Consider the following 27,423-nt stretch of genomic DNA (forward strand, 5'->3'; position numbering starts at 1 on the left):
TACAGTCCCAGCAGAGATCCTTCCACCTTTTTTGCGATCTTACCCTTTTAGAAAACTAGTACTTTATTCCTAATCTCTCTTTCTTGCCTCCTAATCAATTAGTGATTCACTATTTTTCTGTTCCATATTTCACATTCTAAGAAACCATTTGTTTCCTTAGAAACTTCTGGGAAGACCTTGTCAAAAGCCTCTGGCAATCCAGGCAGGCTCTACCAACAGCATCACATTTGTTGATCCTTTCAGAGAGATTCAACAAGTTTACAAGACAGGAGAGGGCACTGTTATAAAAAAGCCATATTAATTTTTCCCAGGAAAAATTAATGAGTCACATAATTCAGTATTTACTGTAATCCCTGAGTTCTGATAGTACATATCTAGGGCTTTTTGACATGATAAACCCTTGCCACTCTTTAACCACCAGTTAACCACACCTTTCTCCAGTGTAAAGGGTCCTGCAAAGGAAAGTTCTGGCATATTAACTACCCCATTTCTTTTTATAGTTAAATTCATCCATGGTAAAGCAAAAAGAGAAGTTAATGGACAGTTTGGAGCTCCCAGTGTTTATTTACATGAACTTTTCTTGTTTCTGTTGTCAAACAATATTGCAATTATTTACTTCTGATTTTTAAAGCCTATCTATTGAGTAATTTGGAAGCAAATCAGTTATCAATCCAGATACCTTGCAGAAATATTTTTTGCAGTCAACAACTCCATAATACAGTTAATAGCCAAGCTCAAAAGGAGCCAATAGAAGTCTTTAGAACAATTGTACTTATTCAGAAGCAGCTTAATTCTAGAAATACAACCTTTACTTCCAAGATTATTAACTTGTCATTGTTGGTGTTTAAACAGTACATCAACAAAGGCATATTTCTACCATTTTTTGTTCCAGAAATTAAGGCTAAGATGTAATAACATTTTTGTTCCCTGAAAAAAAAGTATCAGAACAGTGAAAGTATTACATTCTCTTTTACAAGTGACTAATGTGTTTTTATGAGTTTTTGACAACACTGAAGAGTTTTTCACCATGCTGGAACTTGACTACAAGTCTCTATTTAATTTTCTTGACAAACAAGGAAGTCTCAAACAGTTTTAATGGACTCAAAGATGTTAAACTGCAATTTTACATCCGCCACTCACCTCTCAACTGTCTCTCCCTTTAAATATCAGTCTTCTGGGAGAACAGGATGAGTCTGTGCTGTCTGCATTGGTACTGACTGCTAAACAGACGTGGGTGGGCACAGTTTAGGAAAGGAGGACAAGGACTTACCTGCTTCTTTGGCAACATCTGCAGTTGAAATGTTTTGGAGGTTTGAGTGCACTCGGAAGGTCACAGCTGGTCCCAGCACACTGAAAGAGATTATTAAAAAAATGTAAGATTCATAATCAAGAGACATGGCATAATATTCCTTATCAAAATAGGTTTTTAAAGAGAACCTATTAAGACACCATTTAGCCCTCTTCCTTTTGCTTCATTAGCTACATTTGCATTCATTTTTATACCTCTTGTGGTTTCCTGTGTGTATTTTCTGCCCGTCTGAAAGAATTTCAATGACATTAACTAAACTTCAGAACACTCCTGTAAATACTATTCTTATTATGAAATTGGCAAAATGGAGACACTGAAGTTGTTATTCACTCAAGAACAGCATAGATCATCACTGGAATTCAGCATCCAAAGAAGATTGCATATATTTTCACATTTTATATGCCTAACATCAACACAACGTTAGTTCCTGTTATCACAACTGCAAGTCAGAGGGACAACACTGAAATTCAGAATATTTATCTTGATCATATTCTAAAAGAATATGTGTGGAGAAAAGATTCTGGGCATATCTGATCCAATAGATGGTTTTGACCAGAAAGATACCACAATGTATTTATCACTTAACAACAGAAGTAATCACCTCCTGGAACAATTTTTGAGGGGAAATTATTTGACTCTGTGGGGACCTTTCTGGGTGTAGCCTGATGGTCCTCTATGGCACTAAAATCTGTAAGACATTTACAGAGGAAGGTACTGATTAGCCAGATGTAAAATGGTGATGTACTCAGGGTTTCACAAAAATCATTGTGCAATTTTAAAGAAAAACAAATCTGTATAAGTAATGTTGCATTCATTCTCCATCCATCCCAATAAATATCCTACATGCACATCTGATGAAAGGAAAGAAGAAATTTCCAGTGTGTTGTCCTTAAAACTATACGTCAATACTTATCTACAAAAGACAAAAGAAAAATACACATAACCATATAGTGAATATATTTAAAAAAAAATAAATTCTGGGAAACAAGAGACTATATAAATTATAATGCAAGAATTTACAGAGAAGAGCATAGGGTCTCAAGAAGAACAAAAACTGGCACTATTTTATAAAAGTTTACCTACATATTATGTATTATGCAACTTCCTAAGGTTTTTTTAATTCATATTATCAGTGAAAAGAATTTATACTATGCATATTTATACATATGCTATTTATACATAGCATTTATACTATGAAGAACAACCCTGTTTAAAAGGTGAAGTGCACAGTCTGGAACTGCACATGGAACAGCTTTTGACTTCCTATGGCCATGGCTTAGGAGAGAATCAAATCTGAAAAATTGCTGCATAAAAGAAATAAATTAAAAAATATTTTGTTGCAGGATTTGAAATGAAGTATTAAGTTATTCTTTTAGTAACATGTTCATCTCTTACAATCATAGAATGGAGAGCACTTAATGAAGTGTGCTTAATTGCATCACATATATCCTAGACAAAAAGACCTTTAAATTTTTTCCATTTCAGGCAGAAAAAACCTATTATTAACAGTAAGACTTTGCTTTGAGGTTACAAAGGGAATCAAAGTAAGAATAAGAATAAGAAATATCCTTTCATCTTTTACTAGCAAAGCAGGCACTGCACACATTTTATTCTGGAGTTAACAGCAACTGCCATTAATCAATCATTTTTCTCTAGGTACTCTTAGGGGAAGGGGAGAAAAAGAAAACAGAGATTTTATTGTTAAAGGACACTCTCAAAAGCCTGGTCACTAGCGGTCAAGAAAAACTTTTAATAATGCCAGGCAATTGTAAAACTTTTGTCAACATTGTATTAATATTGAAGATTAAAAAACTCAACAACTGTAAAGCACTTTTTATTTGAGATAACTGCTTTACAAAAACCCAGACTATTCCCCGATTCTGTCACTAACCCTGAGATGACCAACCATAAAATGCACCTGTTTCAGGATACCAAACACTGACTCTAACTAATCTTGCACTGTCCTTCTTTCTGTGTTGCCAGCCTAAGAGAAAGGCTGATTCCTCTCTGGCTGCTCAGATATTTACAGTTCCATTAGCAGTCTGCTTTAAATAAAAGTGGGCATCACCCCAGTATGCAGCTCTTGCACGACCAAGATAGAGGAGAAAGAAAAATCAATTTCAGATATCCCCCAAATCTTCACTGCATAGTCCATTATAGCTGAGAATCTGGAACCAACACAAAATTTCAACCACAAATGTAGCTACGCTTTGGCTCCATCAGCAAAGACAAAAAGTTTCCTCCCCTCCTTTCCTTACCCGAATGTTTTACTTTTATGTCTCAGCCACTCCCCACTTCCTCCCACTTGCCCTGCCCTGCCCCACTCCCTGCAGCCCTGCACTGCCTGGCATCATATAGATTAAAACTGGATCATTTTGGTGACCCAGCCCAGGTAGTGAGAGACAGGGATTTCCAAGGAGTGAAGCCTGTCAGCAACCATCCAACTATTCTCTACTGACTCCACCTGAATAATCCAGGAACATGGGAAGATCTGAGTCATGCCCACACCAGTGTTGCCACAAGTACTGTCATTTCTCCTCACTGCTCAGGGAAAACAAGAACAAAAAACAGGGTGAGGAAAAAAATTCCTTTTGCAAGTGGGATGATACTGGGTTAACACCATCCTTTTGCAGGAAGGAATAAATCTCAGAATCATTTAAAACACCCACTCATTTGTTGCTTTGTGGGATATTGTTTTTCTCTACTGTAGCAATTGAATTCTTGTATGTAAGAAATCACCTGAGCACCACATCAGCATGGTTTCACTAGGAATATTTGCAAAATACAGAAAATAAAGCAGCTTTTGTCACAACTTTTTGCACATTGGCATTCTGTTTATTTAAAAGCAAACAAAAGACCTTGAGATTACTTGGTCAAAATTGCATTTCTGCTTGATGTTTTGGGAACTGACTGCTTCAGGAGCTCATAAAATGAGATTTTTCTCATGGGGGGCGTCTGGCAAAAGCACTCAATAAATAAACATTTCAATAACAAAAGATGCCCTTTAGGGAATTCCTCACTGTTCATTATGTGTTGGATGAGAACATTTAAACAAAGCCAGTAATTATTTGACTGCAAAATATTTTTTAAAGACTTTTTAACAAGAGGTCAACCAGCCTGAGAAAAGGTTCCAAGATGTATAAAATGCACCCCTGATAGTTCCTAACCAGGAACTTCAAGTCGAGTAGATGAGACTGCTTTCTGCTGTCAGACCCTCTGAAGCCTGGCTAACATTAATGGCAATTGTCTTCATATTGCTCTAAACACAGGGGCTCTCTGAAGTGCACACATTTGCTTAGAAGCTGATGAATTGCAAACAAACCATTCCTACAGACAAGGGAGGTGCTGGGGAAGCAGAGGCATCACTCCTGGCTGGCACCTTACCCCAGCCAGCACTTACCCAGCTGGGCAGGGGAAAACACTCAGACATGGGAACCACAATGTCCAGGCTGAAACCTCACCCACATCTGCTGTGACTGAGGTTAAAAATGTTAGTATTTTTTGTCTATCCCTCCCCTGAGCTGCATGCTACTACAATTACCCTCAGGTAAATTTTTAGTCGTTTTTTTCTGACACAAATGAACTTATACTCACTTAAGTAAGAGAAGATTTTGAATTTTAGAAAGCATCCAGACTATACAATGTAATTGCATTTATCACTTTTTTCTTATACTTTTCTACAATGTTTTTTTAATAAAGGTAAGCAGTTCTGGCTTCAAGGCTAATAAATAGTGACTTCTCCCCACACAAAATGTAGTGTCTGTTGCAATGACCTGCTAAATTTATTACTCGAACTTTACCAACTAATTACCCCCCTGTTGGCTGTCACAACTTTTGCCTTTTTTTTTTACTTTCAGTAATACTGCCTTCAGTCATAGTAAGGGGTTTTTTTTAACAAAGACATTCAAAGCATATTGCAAATTGTCACCCTTATGTGCTGTTGTCTTTTATTCTGTTTACTAGAGATGAAATAATTACAGTGTTTATACCAAAATGACTTGAAGGTTGATTGCTGATTTAATAATATCCCCTCCTCTTGGGTTTGTATTTCCCATCTGAAGGTGGGAGGGAACACAACACACACAGAATCAAAGAATATTCTTTGTGTAAAATAGAAGTATTTTCTTTTGTTAATTGTTTTACGACTAAGAGCATTCTTCTTATATTTTCCCTGTCAACAAATGAATGATCTGAATAAACAGAGCTGGAGCATGATCAATATGGCAAGGTCCATATCACTTTCAAGCCGTAGGTTATAATTATATTTATGAATGACAGGATTTAAATCTCCATAAATTATGTACCAAGCTTTGCATGCCTGTTCCTCTCCCTCGTGTGCATGTACTTCAGCATTACAGTATCACACCACATGTTCTCTGTGAGATGCAGTCACAGTCTATCATACCCCCTAGTGGAAAAGGATTTGAGAAACAAGTGCCAACATGGGTCTGTGTACTCTTGAAGATGAGACATAGAGCTGATGCCAGATGGAAATGATTTGAGGTGGCATCTCATTTTTAAGATACAGGCAGAATGCAATTTCTCAAGACTGGAGGAAGATGAAGAGATTAGGATTGGCTATTTCCAACATGAAACATTCTCTTAATGACCCTATTTTATAAAACAGAGCTTGCCTTAATAACACTTAGATTTGAAATTAAAGTCACTACTTGTCTATATGTTCATTTCAAAATCCTTTAATCTCTGGAGGTTAAGAAAAGCAATTAGTAACGCTCCAGAGGACTGTGCAAAGCAAATTTTATAGCAGTGAAGGTAATTGTCTCAGGAAACGTTTGGTGAGCTTGAACTAATGACTTGCAATGTGTACACATTTCTGTGCTTTCTATGTTTAGGAATTTGAAGCTTATGTCCATTGTTTATATTGCACTGAAGCCTCCTTTTCACCTTCTCAATTTTGGAAAAATTGAGATGCTCATGCTGCTGTAAATGTTTTATATATTATATTTAGAGGTATATAAACAGACTTACGTCAAATCTCATTAAATGGGGACAAGCACATACTCTTAGCAGAGGCATTTTTGTACTATGGTATGTTTCTACAACATGATTTACAGAGAAAAGCAAAGGCAGAAAATTGCAGCTGGACACTGACACATAATACACGAATGGATTAAGAAGTGTACCCTGGTTATCCTGTTCTCCTTGCAATACTCAGAGTAGCTGTAAATAAGTTGACCACTTGATTCAAGTTTGACCAACATTTTTGACCAGAACTGTTGACCAGAATTTATTTTGTGAAGCATCATACTGTATTTACATTACACAAGCAGGTACCTGACTGAGCTTCAAAGATTCAGGAGAGCTTGCAAAGGATGTGTTGTGCTGACCTGGTACAAAATAACATCCCTGAACTGTTGAGTAGAGAATTATTGATCATCACTCAGACTTAATACTAAACAGGCACACATCTCTCACTCTTTAATATCTTTACTGTTCAAGGATTTGCTTCACTTTGCACCTGGAGTGCAGAAATATCAATGTGGAGCTGTATGAATTCTCACATTCCTATTGACAGGTATGTACGCACAGCCAGTGATCAATTAAAAACATCTTTTTCTGTTTTAGCAAAATGAGCTTTTCGAGCCCTTCTCAGGAAACTCTCAACATGCTCCTTAAAGTGCAGAATGACGCCCAGTGTTCCAGAACACCCTGCAATACAGCAAATAATATATTATCTATTTATATTTATATCCTTCATATATGCTAAGCATGAACAGTTTGCACCATTCTCTAAAGAAGTGTTCCTGCACTAAATACAGCATGGAGACAGAAAGTTAAAGACTTGCTGCACTGCCATTACACCTGGTGTCTGACAACGACCAGGTAAAGATGGAAAAGCAAAATCCCTGCTAAGGGAAAGACACTTATTGCAGTTCTCACCAGGTAGTGGTTGATTTCCTATCACCACTTGAATTTCATTAGAGAGGTTTTCACCAGGCAGCTGGGAGGTATAGCAGGTAGACCACAAAGATTAGAAAGATTGACAGTTTCAGAGCAATCACATCTTGCAAATGTAACCACATGGAAACAGAACTTTGGTCTGGATTTGATGGTTGCAGCCCAGACTTACTTCTGCAAGTTACATTCTTCATAAATCAGGTAAGGCCTTGGACACCTTGTCGTGCCCTCTTCTCTCCCCCTGACATGATAAGCGCTGAGCAGTGACTGCATGGAGCATCATTCCAGGGGCAGAGAAGAGGCCAGGACAAGGTGTTCAAATAATGAAATGCATTCTGCCTGACACCTACTGCCATTAGAATAATTTCCAGAGTGAAGTCACAGAATAGGGATGACTGCTCCAGAAAGGGATGCTTTCCAATAACAGCGGCCCATGTCTGGTGGGTCTCTGATACCCATACTAGAAGATGGAGTTCTAATTATTTTACATTAATCATTAATTTTGTATTAATCATTTAATCTATATGCATCAAAATTGTGCTAAGTACACTGATCCTAATTTACATTGCAAAAGATGATGAAAGAGTATTTTAAAGATTTTACAACTTGCTTCATCTAAGGTGAAGATTATTTTGCTAAGCCTACAATTTAAATGATTTAAAAAAGAGACAACGCTTAATTTAGAGATTGATGCTACACTCAGTTTGTCCTATTTTTATTCTTCACGAAATGCAACTTTTGATGATTACTCAATATCTATGAATAATTTGCAGAGTTTTAAAATAATTTTTCTATTAATCTGTCACAAGCCATGAAACTTGACATTTTCACCACACTGAGTACATGAAAGTTGCCAGCTTTGCCTGCCATGCAAATAAGGTTCTTAATTACAGTATTTAAAAGAACAAACCATACAAGTGCTGTAATTTCTTATGGTGAAAAATAAGTGTTTGGACTCTGCGAGGGTGGGAAAATGGTCTCAAAAAAGCTTCTTAAATGTACAATGATTTTTCTTTCACTCCCCAAGGATTAAGCGAAAGGATAAAATTTATGTCATAAAAACAGAAACAAAAAAGTATTCTATTTATGTTTCCATTCTCCTTCTTTATACCTTTATATCTACAAACAGCAGACATTTCTAATTTTCACCCAGTAAGCCTTCAATGCATTTTACCAGCTTCAGCCCTACTCACCCTCTGCACACCTGTGCTGTTAATGGAGCTGCTCAAAAGCATGTGTAAAATTTGTCTGCTGGGATCACAGCCACCTTTTGCTCCACTTGCACAAGTGACTTTTAATCCTTAACGAGGAGCATGACTCACATGTTAGGACTGTTACAGAGGTCCAGGTTCAGAATGCTCAGAGCTTTGATAGGATCCATGTAGGACACAAATTTCTTGCATCAGTATTAGGCAGCACAACCAAAGACAAAAAACCCCAAACTTTATTTTAGAAGTTTTTAAGTCTTAGTTCAAAAGGCTACCAAATTCTGAGTGCTACAGCCAGAGGTCTCTGGCTTGTCCTCTTAAGGACCTGTTGGCTTCTCCTTTAGCTCTGAGAACACCAATGAGAAGATTTGTTCTTGAGGCTCCCCTGCCACCTGTGAGGCAGAGATATTTCCTTGGCAAAGGAGGCACTGCACGTGGAACTTACTGGGCTTTTTCAGTTGCACCTACAGATGTGTATTTGCTCTGACTGTCTTTATGGCTCATAAGGAATACAAAGCCTTCCACAGGCAGGTTGTGGCGCAACCTATTGACTTGTTTATGTAATATTTACTGGCTAGGCTGTAAAAAAAAGCAAAATAATTCTTTATCTTTTTCAGCTGGGTCAGCAGGTCTGTAATGCTCATGAAATCCAACCATCCAGGTTACAAAAAGAGAGAAAAAATGTGTGTTTGTACTTCGAGGTGAATCAGGTATCCAAGGGCAGGAGGATCAAGACAGACTTAGACATAAAATAATTTTTATATTTCTTCTAAGGGGTTATTCTTTTAAAGAAATCCCTACATAAAAAACCTTTTTTCATTTCTAATATTAGTAATTCTATTTGTGGATGAAGCTTTAGCTCAAAAGTGAGAATCACAGTTCTCTGTTTCTATTCTCATATCTGTCACCAAGTTCTGTACCATTTTAGGGAAATTAAAGCCAACTGCCTTGGGTTTCAATTTACCCATCTATAGAATGGAAATTATTACCTGTTAATAAGATGTGAAATGTTATATAAATTAAGTGCAATGGCACACACTCAATGACTTACTTGAAAGAAAGGAGTATATCCTGCCTACCCTACAATGTTATAAACTTTGATTTTATTTTAAAAGGAATATGATGGCATTCTCAGTCAGAGAGATGAGAAGGAAAGAAATATGAAGTTAAAAAACACAGATAAACTTCAGAAGTTCACTTATCTGTAAAAACCTTCTCTTCAGCAGGGACCTATGAGTTCATCGAAATGTATCAATAATAGTGGATTCATTCTGCTTTTGATTACAAAGGTGCAAATCTCTGTTTTAATGAGACAAAATGTTGTAATGGAAAGCCAAGCACCATACATATTATTTGTAAGAATCTCCTTAGATTTTTATGGTCTTTCTCTTTTGTCACCTAGAATTCATAAAATGCTTCAGGCCAAAATCCTTCCTGTTACTTTAATGATTTTTATATTTTTCTAGCAGCAAAGTTACAGTGGAGAAGGCAAAATTATCTTGGTTATATGCACATTCATTTAAGAAAGAAACACAAAATGTATTGTACCTCAGGGGGAAAAGCCACAAGACTACTGTAATGCTATGGTTGTGAAATCACTCATTTTTAAGTAAGGAAATGCATAGTTTGAATTTTCACCTTATTTTTTTTTCCTTATCATCATTCCTTTAAAAAGTGATGTATCTTTATATTATAAATTAGTTGTCAAATAAGACAATATGTACCAGAAAACACAATGTAATTTCTTATAAATGCCTGCATGCAATGAGTTATAGCAATACATTTTTCAGATAATTTGTTTCCCAGACTCATTAAACCTGTGGGAGAAGTCAAGTTTGAATAAAAAGGTTCCATTATTTCTGAGTTATGCTTTTGTAACACTTTAAACAAGATTATGTCAAGTAAGCATGGTTATTTGTTTGCTATTTAAAATCAGAGAGCAGATGACAATCACTGCTCAACTTTCTCGAAAGGTGTATCTTTCTATTGAGACTAAGCATGGTACAGTTCAAATTGAAATACAAATCTTGCTTAATTTCTGGACAATAAATGGAATGGAAATAAAAATTGTATCTATTTCTAGTTTATATTACAGCATCTTAAGGAGAGCAGGATGAGCTATAGAACATTCCTGTCAATAAATCTAAATTACACAGAAAACAGAATCCAGAATCTGCCAATCTGGAAAAAAAAACTCTGCAAGAATATTAATCCACAGATGTTCAACATACAACACAAGAAAAGATTAATCACACCAAATCAAGGAGAATGGAATCATGGAGACTCTGCACAATGGAGGGATCTTTTCAAATACAAACCTAACAAGACCCTGTGCTACCTGTCCCACCACTGCTCAGTGGTTAAATAATCCCCCCTCACACTATCCTGCCTCTCAATAATTTCCTGAGTTGTTCACATTTAGAGCATACATACACCACATGTCATAACCCATCAGCATGGTGGTGTGAAAATACCAAGTATTGTTCCAGTGTTTAGGTTCTGGATGACTGAATATGATTAACTGGTTGATTGAATTTTTCAGGTGTTATAAAAATAACATGACAAACAATGAACAAAACCTATAGTGCCTGATTAGGGCACTACAGCCAATGCACATGTTTATAATAGGTGAGGTTGGGAGCTCCACTCACCTGTCTGCCTGCCCAACACTTCCAATTTGAACGTGTTTTAAGCTTCTCCAAACTTTCACTACTTGGCTCAATTTTCAGGTATCTTCCTCAGTTCAAGTTCTTTCCACTGTGATGGTTGGCTGGCTTTTCAAACTGTATTTATTCCAGCCCAACCATTCCAGCTCTTCCTGAGAGCAGGGATAATGATAGGTAATGTTTGGTCGTGTAAGGCTTGTTCTTTGAAAAGGAGGTGCAAAATGTCTCTAACCCCACTACTTGGAAACAAAAGATTTGAAGTATGAAAAGAATGTGCTTGTAACTGTCCTCATGACAAGCCTTCAAAAATTCAAGCTTTTGTTAGAATCACTGTTTACACAAAACTATTAAAAAGGATATACTAAGTATAGGGACATACTACAGTATAATAGGAAAAATCAATATTGAATTACTTCAAATACAGACATGCAGACTTCTTTTTAGAAGCGTTTTTTCAGTAGGATCCTTGAAATCCAAAGATGAATGGTGGTCAAGTAGTAGAGAAGGCCAATATTTTCAGGGGCCTTAATTTCAATTTTATCAGACTTCAGGAAGTATGTTGCAAATGAGAAATGGAATAACAAAGATTTAAAGGTCCTACTGTTACTTTAAATTCTGCTGGAATCAACTTCAGACTCAGTTCATTTGAGGAAAAATAATTTCAGAAATTTATTTATTTATTTATTTTATAGGCCAAACAGCATTGTCTAAATGGAGCTGACTTCAGGGACTGCTGAATGCTCAGGTAATTGAATGCTCAGCAGATTGAAGCCAATGGGATCTCTGCCTCAGTCAGTGAAGTTCTTTTCAGAAAAGGCTGAGTAAGCTATGCAGTGAGACATCACACTGGACACCTTGTAGTGATAAATGCTTTGACACTAATCTTTCCATGCATAACTTTGGATCTGGATAGTCCTAATAAAACCCCATACCTCATATGAGTTAAATATATCAACTCATGTTTGTCAAGCATTTTCATTGTGTAGTGAAGAGCACCATCAGACGAAAAAATCCAAACCAAAACAGAAGGAAATGGGGTTTCTGACCTCAATGCAGAATTTGAATAAAGTGCAGTAAATAAAACCTCAAGTCACACACTGAACAATGAAAAAAAAATTAAACATTGAAGAGCTGCTCATTAACTGAGGATTTCTTTTCTCTTTAAGAAATAAAACAGATGGCTGTAGAAAAAAATATATATGATTCGATATTTCAGAAGTCTATCATAATTAGTGTTATTCAAAAGATTGGTCACCTGAACAGAACAAAACAAAAAAATGGCTTGAGTTCAGTCCAAAGTCAATTTTTTGTTTATTATTATCACCAAAATAAAAGCATTTTCCTTATAAACCAAGCTTAGTTAAATTTAGTCATTACTTTGAATTTATAGTATTGTTTTTTTCAAAATGTCAAATCACATTGCTGTGTTTGCTACAAAATTTGAAAGGTATTTTTCAGCTGAAGCCATCATATAGTTTCCTTGTATACCTTTGGTTAACCTGAATTTTTCATTTTTCATATAATAAACTATTCAAGTAAACACTGAATTCACCTGTAGTCTGGGCAGGGAGCACTGTGAGGTGAAAGCTGAACAAGCAACCTGAATCCTGGGTGTTGGAGCTTTAGACTCCAAAAGATGAGTGATTTGGTCTTTTAACTTAGCTTTGGATGCACAATATAGATGCAATCAACAATTCATGGTAGGGGAATACTGGTTAAATGTCATGGCTTTGCAATCCAGGATGTTATATTAGATAACCAGAATCAGCCTTTTCAACTTAAAAAATCTATTTATATTAGCATTTGAAATTTAGCCTAAGTGTCCTGTTCACTCTCAACATTATATATATAGATTACACAGTTATATAGTGAATTGTTGCACTTCAAAACAACAGCAGCAGATTGAGATTAATGTGATTTTATGGAATGAAAATAGACTGCTCTGCTACAGGTCTTCCACTGAAAAATTATATATGAAAATGGAAATGCTGGTCAAGTTAGCACATCCCCTGAAAGTTCAGTTCTTTGAGTACTGAGTTTAGGTATATTAGAAGGCAAAAATGAGAAAACTGCCATTAAGATAAATGGGTGGAGGAAGCTAAAGCAGAACAAAATGGGGGGAAAAGAGACACCTAGAGTGAAAGATCTTCAATGGCAATTGGGAAAATCGTATCAGTCTAGAGAGAATGTAATATTCAGCTGAAAATCTCACTCTTAACTGGAGGCTGAGAATGGTAGGATATAAGGCCTGAAATACTATGAAATCAGAATAATCTGTTTTCTTTCCATACAAAGGTATTCACTTAGGGTCAAAGCTGAAACTTCCCCCTTACAACGTTGTCAGTAAATACCCCAAATATGAGAACATTAAATAAAAATTCAAAAATTATTTGTATTCTCATCAGAAACCAGGTAAATCATCTATGCTCTCTAATCAATGACTGACTATTAATTCTGAGTCCTTTCCACTATCTTCAAAGTTGAGCTTAGAGATTTTGGTATTTTTGTTATATTTGGATGTTTCTTGATAGTGTGTCATGTTGTGAATAACTCAATTATATGAAGAAGGCCAATATTGCAGATTGAAAAGTCGTATTTTTAAAAAAAATAGATACAAACCCTCCTAAACATTACTACCCATTTGACTTCAGTCCCTGATACCAGTCCAACAATCAATCACCAGGGGCATTGGACACCCATAATTAGATTATAAAATCATAACTATAGTCATTTTACGTCTGCTTGCATAATTACATCAGCATGCTAATATCCTTTTAATGGTCTCTAATGATGTAACAAGAAATAATGGAATTTATTTGACAGCTACATAACCATTAACAAAACATATTAAGCATAACTATTACTTCCATAAAGATTCAGGCTATATCCAAAAGTGACAACTAACATGTTGGATCTTTTTTTCAATGCTGAAATATTTCTAATTATGAATTCCCTAAATCTATTCGCACTCATCTGCTTCACAGGGCGAGCAAAGTTTATGTCAATGCAAACTTGACAACAAATCAGCTGTAGAAATGGACTGAACGCTCTGGAAGCCAAGCCTGGGGATATCCTGTGAACTGAAGCCTATCGGTTAAAGTTGGCAGGATTGTGAACAACAGAAGATAAGATAAGCTGATTACTACCATATCCCAGCTAATCAAGACACAGGGTGTCGGTAGGAATCCATGGCAAAAGCAATTCTTCACTTACCTAACTCCAAAGCACAAGGAGAAAATTAAAATATAGGGAAGAGTGAAAGATATTTGTAGACAAACCTAACTAGAGGCAGTAATTTATTAGTGAAGCAGTCCCTTTAAATATTCCTTTGTTTTTTTTCAGAGAAAAGGACAAAAAACTCATAACTGAGAATTTAAAGAACTTTTCTTAAAAAAACTCACCACTTGTCCTCTCTCCTCAGTTCTTACACTATTCTCCTCAGTTCTTACACTATTCCTATTTGATGTGATGACTTTGTCTATACTCAAATTAACCCCGTGATTCTCATTAACATGTCATTACTCTGAAATCTTTGCCATGATCTAAAAAATCCAAGTCTAAACTGTTACTTTCTAGCCATTTGGAATTCTTGCTGGGGGAAAGGGAGAATTGAGAATTTTAGACCAAGAAAATACTCAGATCAGAGTTAAAGCAGGTTAGTATGAGAAATTCCCACCCCTTTTATAAATCTCTTACTCCAGGCTGACTGATAGTTTTTTTCTACATAACTTCCCCGTTTTTACAAAAAAATGAATCTTTAAGAAAAAGAACACTTTTAGTTGCCAGTGAAATAAAGTAATATAAATCACTCATGATGCCTTAGCCCAAGTAAAAAGCTGATTTCCTGAGAAATATTCTCACACTTTGATATGTCAGTGGTGGCTGTGACATGACATCAGGTTTTTCCTGAAACTCCTCTCCATGAAGCCACTGAGAAGCTAGCCAGAGTACTCCAATTCATACTGTTTTCCACTGATAGTGGAACAATGGCAAGAAAATAACAAATCCAAAAAGTGTTACCTCTTTTCTTGGCAAGGCCATTGTCTAAAGCCTCCACTACTGCTTTATCTACTGGTCAGCTCCACCTTCCTTCAGTACTTCATGGGTTTAACCTGAGTCAAAGCATCTCATTCTCTTGAACAAAGAAAATTTATTACAGATGAATTCTTCACTAATTTGCGATTTAGGATAACCCTTCCCAGATTTATAGATCTATAGGCAAAGACTGATAAAAACATTGTATGGATAGAAATAATGCTCAGTCCTGTTTGGAGTTCCTGTAATTCATAACACACTTTTAAGGTACTGACCATTCAAGTATTTTCATTACAGTCATGTGAATGCATATAATAGATGCAAAATAACCAGCTAATTCTGCACATTAAAAGAAAGGTCCATCATATCTGGCTACACCACTGGAGGGATATTTTTCATTAGAGAATGAATCTACAGCCTATCGACTGCAATGTGTTGTGATTTATCAAATGATAAAAAATAACCAAAAGGCTTTATACTAGCAATTAGAAAGGTAGGTGAAAGTGCTCTTGTACTGTAAATGAATGAAGTTAATGAAGTCAAACCCACTGATTCCAGCAGAGAAATTGTTCCATGGGATTTGTTCTTTAAATGTGCAGTAGACTTTATCTGCTAGTGTTCAAAGTCAAGGATGCAAATTCTCTTTAAAAGAAAGGTAATAGAGTATCATGTATTTTTTTTTCCATTTAAAACTTGGTATTCATAAAAAATGTATTTCATTAAATACAACCAAAAGACATTGATCGAAACAAACAAAATATGGGAATATTTTCCTTCTCAATAACTAAAGCCAATATGCCTGGTACTTTCCAGGTTTCTGAAAGGATTTTCTCACCAGAATTCCATTTCTCCATACATACACAGTAACAGAAGGGGTAGAATTTTTGTTTTACAATCAAGAATAAACACTTCCACTAAAAATGAAACATCATCAGACTATGACTTAAAAGATAGTATTAAACAACGAATTACATTCTGTAAATGAAGATTAAACAGTAGCTGATGGGAGCACAAGTGAGGCTGAGAAAGATGCATTTCAGCAACGCAACTCATGGGCCAAGGCAAGTGGCCCCTAACCTTCTGAAACACAGGAGCTGGATGCTACCCAGATATCAGTTTCTTTCTGTGTGCCCAAGATGTGACTTCTTTCCTCAAAACCCTCCCACATCTAACCCTTCTTTTCAATTACTTTCATATCAAAATACTTCTGTTTCATAAAGAGAGGATGAAGTTTTGTGAAGTAAATGTTTCTTCCAAAATACCTTCAGAAAATCCTTAATCTTTACTGGACAAGGTAGCTCATAACCTCCTAGTTCATGAGATTACATGCAGAGCATTCATCAGTATGAATCATAGGGGGAACACCAGTGCTCAGCATAGCTGAACTCCCTGTGATTTGTTAAATAAGTAACTGACCAAGAAGCATAACCTAGTGTGCCATGTGCCAGACCCAAAGCCAGGCACCCAAATTCTTATCCACTGATGTCATTTTTCCCCCTGTCAATGCTGGGTACAATGACCCTTCAGAAGACTTTACTTACCTATAAACTGTTAAATAAGATTGGTAATATTTGTATAGCACTTGGAACAGATTATTTTTCCCGATGGAAGCAGAAAACAATTTTATTCTTTATAATTTTTTCGAAATAATTTGCTCTTGTGTGTAGGTAATGTTACAAAGATCATCACAATATTCCTTTTTCCCTCTTGCCGACTCTCTTTTTTAATTTTGACATTAAAGAGCAGATATTTCCTTGTAAGACAAACTATTCAAAAATAATGAGACATCCAATAAAATAAAAAAGGGGAAAATCCCATGTACATACTTGACATCATCGAAGACACTCATCTGCAGCTTCAGGAGATCTGCCACTTCCTTTATTAACTCCAAGCCCTTTTCCACACTCAGGGGGCTGTTGAAAGGGAGCAAGAAAACAGAGCTTAAAAAAAATGGAACTCATCAATACTTGAGAGGCTAAAGGTCCCAGAAGAGTTATCACCTTGGCCTCTTTGAGTCTGAAAGCCACCACTAACTGTATTCCTGTCACATAGTGATCGTGATATCAAGGGAATTGGGATCAGGTGCTTCTTCAGGCATGATGAATCACCTGAATTTTCCAGCAATAAGACAAACAATAAGGTGCAAATGGAATTGTTAGGAAGTGTAATGGGCCCATGATGCAGCAACTAGTTCATCTCAGTCCTCAATAAAAAATGTAATAAAGTAAAAGGACAGAAAGAAAGAAAAGGATTGACGAGACAAGGAGGGAAACAAACAATGAAAGTCAAATTGAAGGCTCGGTATCAAATGGACAAGTGAAAAGCATATTTTTAAATTCATTAGATTTTAAAATGAATCTTTGCCCAGTGAAAGGATACAAAATTATTATGGATTTGAAAGTAAACAATGGAGCAAGGCACACAGTCCAGAGGACACTGATTAGATACATAGGATTTAGCTTGGTGTGTGCATACACTGCTGACAGAACCCCCTTTAAATCTTTTTAACCTTTGTCAATGCCACATTTACATTTTTTAATTTAGAAAACAGGTTGCAATCAAGCCTAACACAAGACGACTGCTATCATTTTAAAAAGCACTTATCTAGATGCAAAATTTATATTTGCAAAAATTTCAGGTTATTAGAGTTGGTACAACTCTAAAGATGTATTAAGAACATTCCATCCCTAATATACAGATCATACCTTGCTTAGTTAATAGCATTAAGAAAGTAAAAAGATGCGGAAATTATATAAGTGTCCAGTGAAAACAACAGAGACAACATTCTCAGTCTAAATTGTGATCACAGATTTATTCTCAACATTGTTAAAGCCCCAAAGACCATAAAATTATACCATACAAGTTTATCTAACTTATGCCACAGTAAAGCAGAAACAACTTTGCTGAGATTAACCCAGGGAAAGAAAAGGTTCTGTATTTTTTCCTTCAAGGATTTATAAGTAGGAAAAGAAGGTGTCCAAAAAAAGCATGTAGTATTAGACACAATCTTTTCAACTGAACTAAGGGAAAAAGATTTTTTTCAAAGCTTTTTTTAAAGGTCACTCTGCCTCACAGATAAGTTTTTTAATCTAATTTTACATCTAATTTTACATCATGGTAATCACTGCCACCATTTTATTTATTGTCTGCAATGAACACTGGGGGTTTTGGGTTTTGTTTTAGCTTGGTTCTTTTTTTTTTTTTTTTGCACTGGGTTCTGCATGCGCTGCCCTAAGGGCACCTCTATTTAAATAATGGGATATCTCATGTGGATCTTGGTTAGGATGGAATTGCTCAGCCTCCCTTCATGCTGCTAGCCCAAAATGCTCAAGAGACCTCCTGTCACACAACCAGAGGTAGCCCCTCAAGGCACCAGATAAATATAGAGTTTTTCTAGATGTCTAAGACTGAAATGTTCTTGTGTGAAAGTAACAAAGGAATCTGATTGATTGTGCAAGGAAAAAAACGTACCATAGATTATACATAAAACTGTTATATTTCAAGGACTGACAATGGAGAGCAACGTGATTATTCCCATCACTATGAAAGCAGATTGTCATAGTTACTCTGGGGTTTAGGTGTTAATTAAATCTTTTCTCCCAAAGATGTTGGCTTAAATTTTATAGAAATGATTGGTGTCAGCAAGTGGGCTTTTAATGTAATAGCAAGTTTGATGCAGGCAAAGGCTGCTGTGTACATTGGTGCTGCTTTTTTACCAAGGGAGCCTCACTTGTAAAGCTCAACCTCCTGCTCCTGGCTTACCCCTCTCTACTCCCCTGAAAAAGCGTTCACCAGCTTCAAAAACAAGATATGCTGCAACAAGCCAATGCAGCAGCAGTAAATGGGGGGTGTAATCAGAGCATTTGAATGCTACAAACCAGTAATAAAGCTGGAGGGGAAATGGGAGAGAAAATGGTGCAGGAAGGCCATTGTTTTGCAAGCCTGAGCATCCAAGAGTAGTCTTAGCAACTCTCACACAATATCAAACGCAAACACAGAGGTTCACAAATTCACATACAGTTTGATAGGCTAAGAAATTGTCATTTGTAATAGCACAGGAAAGCTGCAGGATGAGTATCCTTTGGTACCAGTGCTATTACTGATCCCGCAGTCATGTTTGAGGATTCCCATTAGAATTATTACAATCATGGTATTTTCCAATGCAATTTTCCCAACTTCTCAACACTGAGACAATCCAGTACTGTTTATTGCAGTTCTATAACAGCTGTGCTGCAGGAGAGTAGACTATTTAAAACCTTTCTCTAAGAATTCCAGGCCATGATTTTCCACACTCAATTAATGCTTTGCTTTTGTTTAGTGTTTAATTTTGCTCAGTGTTGCATGGTTTGTACAGTGATTGCCTTTAGCTCTGTTTACATGGAGAGAATCACACCATTTCCACCGGCACTGTGCTATGCAAACTGACCTTCCTTGCAACAGCACCCTGCACCCACATCACCTATCTGATTTCAGGCTTTTACAAGGAGAATGCAGAAGACAATCTTTCAAATATCACCTATTCTCCTGCCCGTGGCCCTCCCACTCACCCTCAGTGCAAGCATTCAATACTTGTAGAACAGATGATATTTGTGATCTTTCACATACTATGCTTAGTTTCCAGCCTGCTTGATTCAGTTTCTGTATTAGGGAGTGGGGTTTTTCTCATAAATATGTTTCCTCTGTTGATTGTGAGGGTTCAAGAACTACGGAATTAATTCAATGAGAAGTTTTAGATAAACCAAGAAAGAAAGACAAAAAATAAGTATTCAGATAAGGAACAAATAGTTCAGGAACTTCAGACAGAAGTTGCAACAGTAGAAAGAAGACTCTTTAGACAACCCTGAAAACTGAACTGTTTTATCAAGGCCAAAGACTGGGAGAAAAGTTCTGGACAGGGCTCACACCACTTCATCTGAACTGTCAAGATGGTCATTTCAGTTCCTAGTAGGGGAACTGGGAACTCCTTTGGTGCTGAGCCTTGCTGACACTCTGAGCAGCACAGCACAGAGTGAGTCCCTGGGCTGTGGCCCCTCATATTCCAGTGCCAACACAGGGCCAAGTCATATGCTTTTTTCTTCCAGGAGTCTGTGATAAGGCATTTCAGTACATCAGTAGCAGTGAATCCTTAAAAGAGAAATCACAGTTTACATAGGCCTCAGAGATATAAAACACGATCTGGAAAAAAAAATAACGCAGCAAAAGGCCCTCCCATGGATACTATTTATGTTTTCCAAATTCTCTTGAGGCTGGCTAACCCATTCTATGTCAAAGAAAACTAATGGTTTCTGCAGTGCCTTTAACAGCCCTGCTTGATGGGCACTAGAACAGGTTCCCCAGGGAAGTGGTCACAGCACTCTCGGCAGAGTTCAAGAAGTGTTTGGACAATACATTTGGGCACATGGTGTGATTTTTGGGGTGTTCTGTGCAGGGGCAGGAGATGGACTTCAGTGATCCCTAGTGGTCCCTTCCCACTCAGGATATTCTATGATTCTATGATTTTACCACTACTTTGTTTGATTGCCTTGAAGGTTTCTGATCACCTTTGATCTAGATTTTGGCCTTAGGAAGAGTCAGCTGCTGGACAGCAGAGCACATTTTGCAGATGTTATAGATGTTGCCAGCTGAGATCCTGAGACAGTGCTTACTTTGGGTTTCCTACCTTTGCTCTCATTCCATTTGCTGTAGATTGCTCTTTTGCACCTTCTTTCAAGGTAACTATAATAATAGCAGCTAAAGGAAAATGTGATACATCTCCCTGTTTAAAATAATTCTTTTGAGGTCCTTTTAAGGTTTCCATCTCCAGTTCTCTTGGAAGATGAAAAGAGAATCAGAAAGTACATAAAATTCATGTATAATGAACTTCCTTCCATTGCTTTATCTTCTAATGCCATCTCTATCTGTGAGTGCTACCCTAATTATTATTTTTTTAGTTGACAGATTCAGACCCTACTGAACCAGTAGCAGAACTCTGTCTCACTCAGATGCCAATCTTTATCTCATATTATTGGTAGAATATACTTTGACACATTAATGACAATGAATAAATAAACGGGGAATGAAATATAAGTACTTCCTTTGGGATTTATAAAGATAGATAGATAGATATAGTTTTAAAGTCTGTCAGAGTGTCATCTGCAAAATATTTCACTACTGCTTTCGTTTGATCTCACTTTTCAGGGTATGGCTCTTGCACTGTTATATGTCCTAGAGAATATGGCTTATATCCCTGGTAATAATAGCCAATATTATATGGTAGTACTATATTATCCCTTCTGATGAAATGACTCCCCAGTGCAAGACGCTGATGTCATGATTTAACATCATGGCATAACCATGAAAACTTCTGTATCCAGTTTAATCATGTCAAAAATAAATCATCCAGTTCAGATCTACTTGTTTGACCTAAAATAATCCTGAGCCAATCAGATCCCTATAACTTCATCAGTTTTGTCTAACACACAAAAAATATCCAAAAATCAAAAAAGGCAGGATCTATGCCATAAAGCTGTTTTATTTAGAGGCAAATCTGAAATGAAAGCACAGGAATAAGTATCTCTTAACTTTAATGTGAGCTGTTGAGCACTTCTGAAAATTAGTGCAATCCATTTAAATGCTCAGGAGTGGATTTGGAAGCCCAACTTTACGTAATTCTCAAAGTGTTTCCACAAAGTGTACTGGACATTGAATACAAGAAAATTAGATTGTCTGGTGAAAATAAGATTTTGTATCTTCCAATGTCTAGGTCCCTCCAGTGAGGAAGCTGAAAACAGAAATATTTTAAGGAACAATCCACTTACAGAAGTAATTTAAATAATAGAGCACTGAATGATAATCTTCCTCTGCTACTGGCTATTAAGATTTAACTTTTCAATTTATAAGAAGAATGCAGTGATGAGAAGTCATTTCTAAAATCTGCTCCCAGAAAGTTGGCATAACTTAGAACAATCCCATTAAGTGAATTTCTCCTTAGCTCCTGCTACAAAATACGTAGTAATGCTAGCCATTTTTCTTAATCTGTCTGTACAATCCCACTATCTTCAGTAGTTTTATACACAAGTGAGAGAATATCTGTAGCTGAACAAATTATTAATGAGGAACATAATATGTCTTCATCTGGGAGAGGTCTATGAAGTTACCCTGGTCAAGACATCTTCCTGACCCGTAATTCCACACTCCATCAAATGAAGGCAATAACGCCAACTTTCCTTGTCAGGTGCCTGCTACTGTTATATAAGAGACTGTTATTACTTGACTTGCATCCATTCTGGATCTAAGACAAGAAAGACCAGCACTATTGGCTCTATGTATCACTCCCTACTAAATATAGAGATGTTGTAGTAGCAAATACTATGCAGCCTGAAAATTAACTTCTAGTAAAAACTTTGCTCATTCCCCTATCAAAAATTTTGTTCCGAACTATCTTAGCACAGGGGCTCTGACTGGTTTTAGAGCACATCTTTCTGATTTTAGTGCATATTTGGAGCACCCTGATCCAGGTGAAGTTAACTTCTGTCTCACTGGTGACTTAGGAGTCTTGCTAAAGGCCTGCTGTGGGCAAATAGAGTAGGAGGCCACAGTCATGCACCAGACTTGCTTCATGAATGGCCAGTTAGACCACTTCAACACAAGAGTAGTGCTGAATATTGGATGCTGATCTCCAGACCAGTTCAGCTTCATGCTACAGTCATCTGAACAATATTACAAATGGATTCCACGTTTTCAAGAAATTCCCAGGATAAACTACAAATCTGATGAGTGAGAACAAACATTTTGAATAATGGCCTATTTTTTGACCTGGACCTAATGATTTATGCATTCAAGGCTCAAAGTTTCCCCTTCTGGTTAAAGAACAAAAAGGAAACATGTAAATGAAGGCACAGGGGGAGTTCTGTGGGGAGCGACACTGGCAGCATGGCCAGCTCTGCATGCTGAGCTAAATGGAGCTCAAACTCTAATATGAGCCAGTGGGCAATGTCAAAGGGAACAACAGGAAAAACAGAAGTAAACAATGATGAAAACTATATGTTCTGTATTTCCCAACATGCCTGTCAAAACAATCCCATAAATTGAACCATTTTGGTAGCAAGAAATCTGATGCAGTTATACAGATGGCTTGATTGCTGGTGTTTGCCAAGCCTGCTCTCAGCCCAAGGAGAACAACATGTAGTTCAATGTTATGCTGAGGTTATGTCAGTCTCACAAGCAGTTTCTCTCACTTGCTTTTCCTCCTCCCAATTGCCAAGTGCCTTTGGTAACCCACTTACTGAACTCTGAAATGCTCCCTTAGTGCCATCATTCAAATTATGTATTGTCTTTACCAGACTGTACCTAGTGCCCTTCCAATACTCTGTTTAGCAATTGTAATGCAGCACTATAATGGACATCCAGTCAGCCCTGTCAGATTAGTTCAATTGAATCATTTTCTGCAAAAATGAAGAATAATATACAGTACAGAAATGGGCCTGACATTGGGAATTGCACTCTTTAAACCTAAATGTCAGTCTAATCCCCAGTAAAATCTTAAGTAAGGTAGGGTTCAATCCACCTAAAATTTGCTTAGATCAGAACCCACGCAATGAAGGCCAGTTTGCCCATTTTCAAGAGTGATGAGCACTACAATAAAATTGCAAGGCATTTCTCTGCAGAATGAAAGTTGCCTGAATGCTTAACTACAGTATCCTCCCAGCAGTATCAGTAAGTGTATTTTCTGGGGAGGAAAATACCACTCACACCCAGCCTCTTTTGCTGTCCAAACTCAAGCACAGTGGCATCGCCACTCTGTTTATCTCCCCTGGAGAATGTTCAAAAGTTTAGCTACACTTGAGCTCAGCTTGAATAGTATTTAATACACGTCTAAATCAGAGAATGAAGCAGGGCTTAAACACAGCATCCATAACTTTTGGGGAGGAGACATTATATTCAGACTTATGTTTACTTTAAAACCACTCTAATGCACACACGTTCAAAAAACTAAGTTTGGACCAGCAGTCTTCCTTACTCCTGAGTGCTGCAAGTTAAAAGTCAGGTTCTCTTCTGTGCATTATTTATTTTTCTTTGTTGCTTTTAGGCCTGAAGATGAATCACTGGGCCATCAAGAGGATGATGGGCAGTGTTCTCTCTCATATCTGGTACATAAAGCACTCTTTCAGGATGTGGGAGTTAAAACTGCTCAGACCAACTTCAGTAAGGTCTCTTCCATCTCCTGCTTCACTTTCCAAGCCCCACAGTAATAAGCAGGAGACAGACAGAAGATCCTAGACACAGTGCCTGTCAGAGAGCACTAGACACACTGGATCCCTGAACATCCTACTTGTTTGGCATGTCTCAGTCAAACAGGGAGATGCTTTGCAGCCTGGGCTGTCTTCTGAAGTCTTCAAAGGTCCGTTCTAATCAGTGGAGGAAAGAAGGTGTCTAACCTCCCTGTGGGGGTCACCTGTCTCTCAAGGAGCTCAGTGATGTGAAATGAAGTGGATGATATCCTTGGGAAACCTGTGCAGCATCCAAAATGCCTAAATGAGGCACTCTGGCTTTCACTCTAAATTCTGAAATAACCACATTTCAGCTTTACACCTAAAAATGTGCCTTAAAGGGAAAGGATATTAAACCCATAGGTAACAAGACACATATCCAAAGCTCTTGAAAACAGAACCTGAACAGATGAAACCTGTTGAAGAATTTAATTTCAGTAATCAACTTTTATTAAACAATGGGAGCTACACACAGATTATGCCCTGCAGGCCATAGTGTTGGGTTAGAATTGTAAGATTCTTTTTCATTTGGTTCCCTATCCTACAGATTCACATGTTGGCAAAAAAAAAAGTCTACCACAAGACCTGCCTGGATGGGTTCACCAAAGATCCATGGCTTCTTGTGGTGGTACTTTCAGAGCTAATCTGAGTTTTGATCTGAAAAACATAATTTTGTTGGTCCTGCCTGCCACTATATTTATTCCAAGTGTTTATATTTAAGATTTTTTAACAGTCATTCTCTTTGTGGACACAAATAGAAACTTCTTTTACAGTGAAGATTTTTTTTCAGTATTGATCTGAGAACTGAAATTCATTTTTGTCCTCTAGTCTTTTTAAATACTGAATTTTAAGAAAGATTAATTCCATAGTTTCAAATAATTATTTATGGAAGTTCCACCTGGACATCTCTCAGGAATATCTTTGTTTTGATTGACATCAAATCAGCTTCCTGTCACTAGCAGAGCAACAGTCTATAACAGTATCACTTTCTTAGTATGCAGCACAGTCTCCTTAGTACTGAACATAAAAAGCTAAACCTAAAAAAAGAAAAATCAAAGTTCAGAAATATGAGTCTGGAATACCATATGGAATGCATTAGAGAGTCAAATAAGGAGTCTGTCTTTAGGATGAATAATGTTGAGGATTAGTTTTCTCTGGCTGCTAACACCATTTGGCAGCAGTATGGACATTGACTGGTGCAGGCAAAATCCCTGCTGGCAGGAAGCTGGGAGGAGCAGCCTGGCCAGCTCCAGCCAAGCTGCCATCCTCCCTCCATGCCTGGAAAAGAGCAGGAATGTCTGTCACAGGGTTCAAGCTGAGTGACGAGACTCTGAGGTGTGTGCAGGTGTTTCAGAGCTTCTGTAAAATAACTTAGAGATGTGCTGGGAACTGCCTATTTGCTTATTACTTGCTCTAATGAATACAAAATATTAAATCCAGTAGAGGGGGACTGTTGGAACAGGTGACAGTGGCTACAGCATTTTTAACCATCCACCTTAATGGGGCAGTGTCAGGCTTGGTTTCTTTCCCATCCTATCTCCTCTCTCAGCGCACTGGTTGGCAAGGAGAAGCGGAGGAGCTGGAATGCCAGGACTTGGGCATTGCCTCTCCATGGGCAAGGGGCTGGTGAACACCAGCTATGAGTGCTATGCCTGCTAAAAGCAGTCAAGAGAAAAGGATAAAGAGCAGGAAAGCAATTTCCACTTTCTGCTGCTGGGATCAAGAAGGACTGAGAAGAGCAGTGCTGAAGGAAGCAGATTCCCAGCAGTACATGCTAACCCCAGACCCTGAGTCAGTCCTCAGCAGCAGCCATCAGCACAAGACTGGAAGTTATTTTAGACCTCCTTGGACATTCTACTGTTTGATTTTCTAAAACTAGCACTAAATACAATATAGCCCTTAGATAAGTGCGAAGAAATAAAGTCCAAGATAATTCTGGAAAAATTCTGAGGGAGGGCAAGGGAAGTGGTCAGCTGGGATCTCCCTCTCTAAGGACCACCTAAGGATCCATCTGTCCTGGGAAAAACAATGCTTTGACAAACAAAAAACATTAGTTCTCTTCTTTTTTTTTTTCTTTTTTTTACTTGGACACTGTTGTGTTTATGCTGCTAATAATCAAGAAAGACAGAAGAAATGACATTAAAAGAGTTATTTGGTAACAGTATTCAAAAAATAGTATTTCCTAAATTACCTGAGGGAAAACTTGAAAGATGAAGGGGTGTCTATGAAATTGCCATTATTCAGGCAATTGCCTAAAACCCGGACAAAAAGTACCAAAACACACATATTCTATCCCAGGAGTGCTAGGAACACCTGACCAAATAAATGAGAATATTATACATGAAAAAAACAATCTAACTGATTCATCCTCTGACTCCAGAGGTCATGACTGGCTCTGTGTTTTCCTTACATGAATCTCATGAAACACATGAACCTTGTGTTTAATAATAATAATATCAGCCAAGCGCTTTCCATGTGCCACATGTGCACTATAGCCTAAGCCAAGAACAGACAGACACCAGAAATGAGTTCCTCTTGCCTTATACCCTGCAGCAAGAGTATTCCTTCTGAAATAAAATAAGATTATTGTTATAATTCTACAAACAATTAGTTAATGTGATTATGTATATGCTTAACAATTAGAAAAATCTCTCTTTAAAAAAAAAAAATCTCCTCCTGAACTCTTGAGCTCAGTGATATGCATAAGACTAGTTTGTGTTTTAGGAATGTTGGGAAATTGGCCACTGCCTTCAGGATTTACATGCTTTCTTTTAAATTTTCAGGTCTGAAAATATGTACCACCATATGAAGGGCAGGATTCATGTATACAGATATTGCAAATCTTTTTTTCAAATTTTCCACAGCCTCAGAGCACAGACTACGAGGAGTTCAAAGAATACCATTTCTTTTTTCTTTTCCCCAAAAGTACTATTTTTGTTAATGTCTATTATTCTGTCACACTTATTCTAGCTGAATTTCATCTTCCATTGTACTCCTTAATCCCTCAATGTATTTAAATCCATCTGGAATTTTTCTAA

General features: G+C 37.2%; 1 protein-coding gene across 3 annotated transcripts in view; it reads right to left on the reverse strand.

Annotated features, from left to right (window-relative positions):
• The window catches only part of PTPRN2 (protein tyrosine phosphatase receptor type N2), a 658,488-nt gene that overhangs the window by 355,682 nt on the left and 275,383 nt on the right, over positions 1 to 27,423 (reverse strand). For all 3 annotated transcript variants that reach the window (XM_069006416.1, XM_069006415.1, XM_069006418.1), the window contains exons 10-11: positions 16,964 to 17,050; positions 1,271 to 1,350 (exon numbers count right to left, since the gene is read on the reverse strand). In XM_069006416.1, the coding sequence (XP_068862517.1) occupies positions 1,271 to 1,350; positions 16,964 to 17,050 (167 nt within the window). The remainder of the gene's footprint in view (positions 1 to 1,270; positions 1,351 to 16,963; positions 17,051 to 27,423) is intronic.

Source organism: Aphelocoma coerulescens, chromosome 2 (assembly GCF_041296385.1).
Source record: "Aphelocoma coerulescens isolate FSJ_1873_10779 chromosome 2, UR_Acoe_1.0, whole genome shotgun sequence".
NCBI classification, from domain to species: domain Eukaryota; kingdom Metazoa; phylum Chordata; class Aves; order Passeriformes; family Corvidae; genus Aphelocoma; species Aphelocoma coerulescens.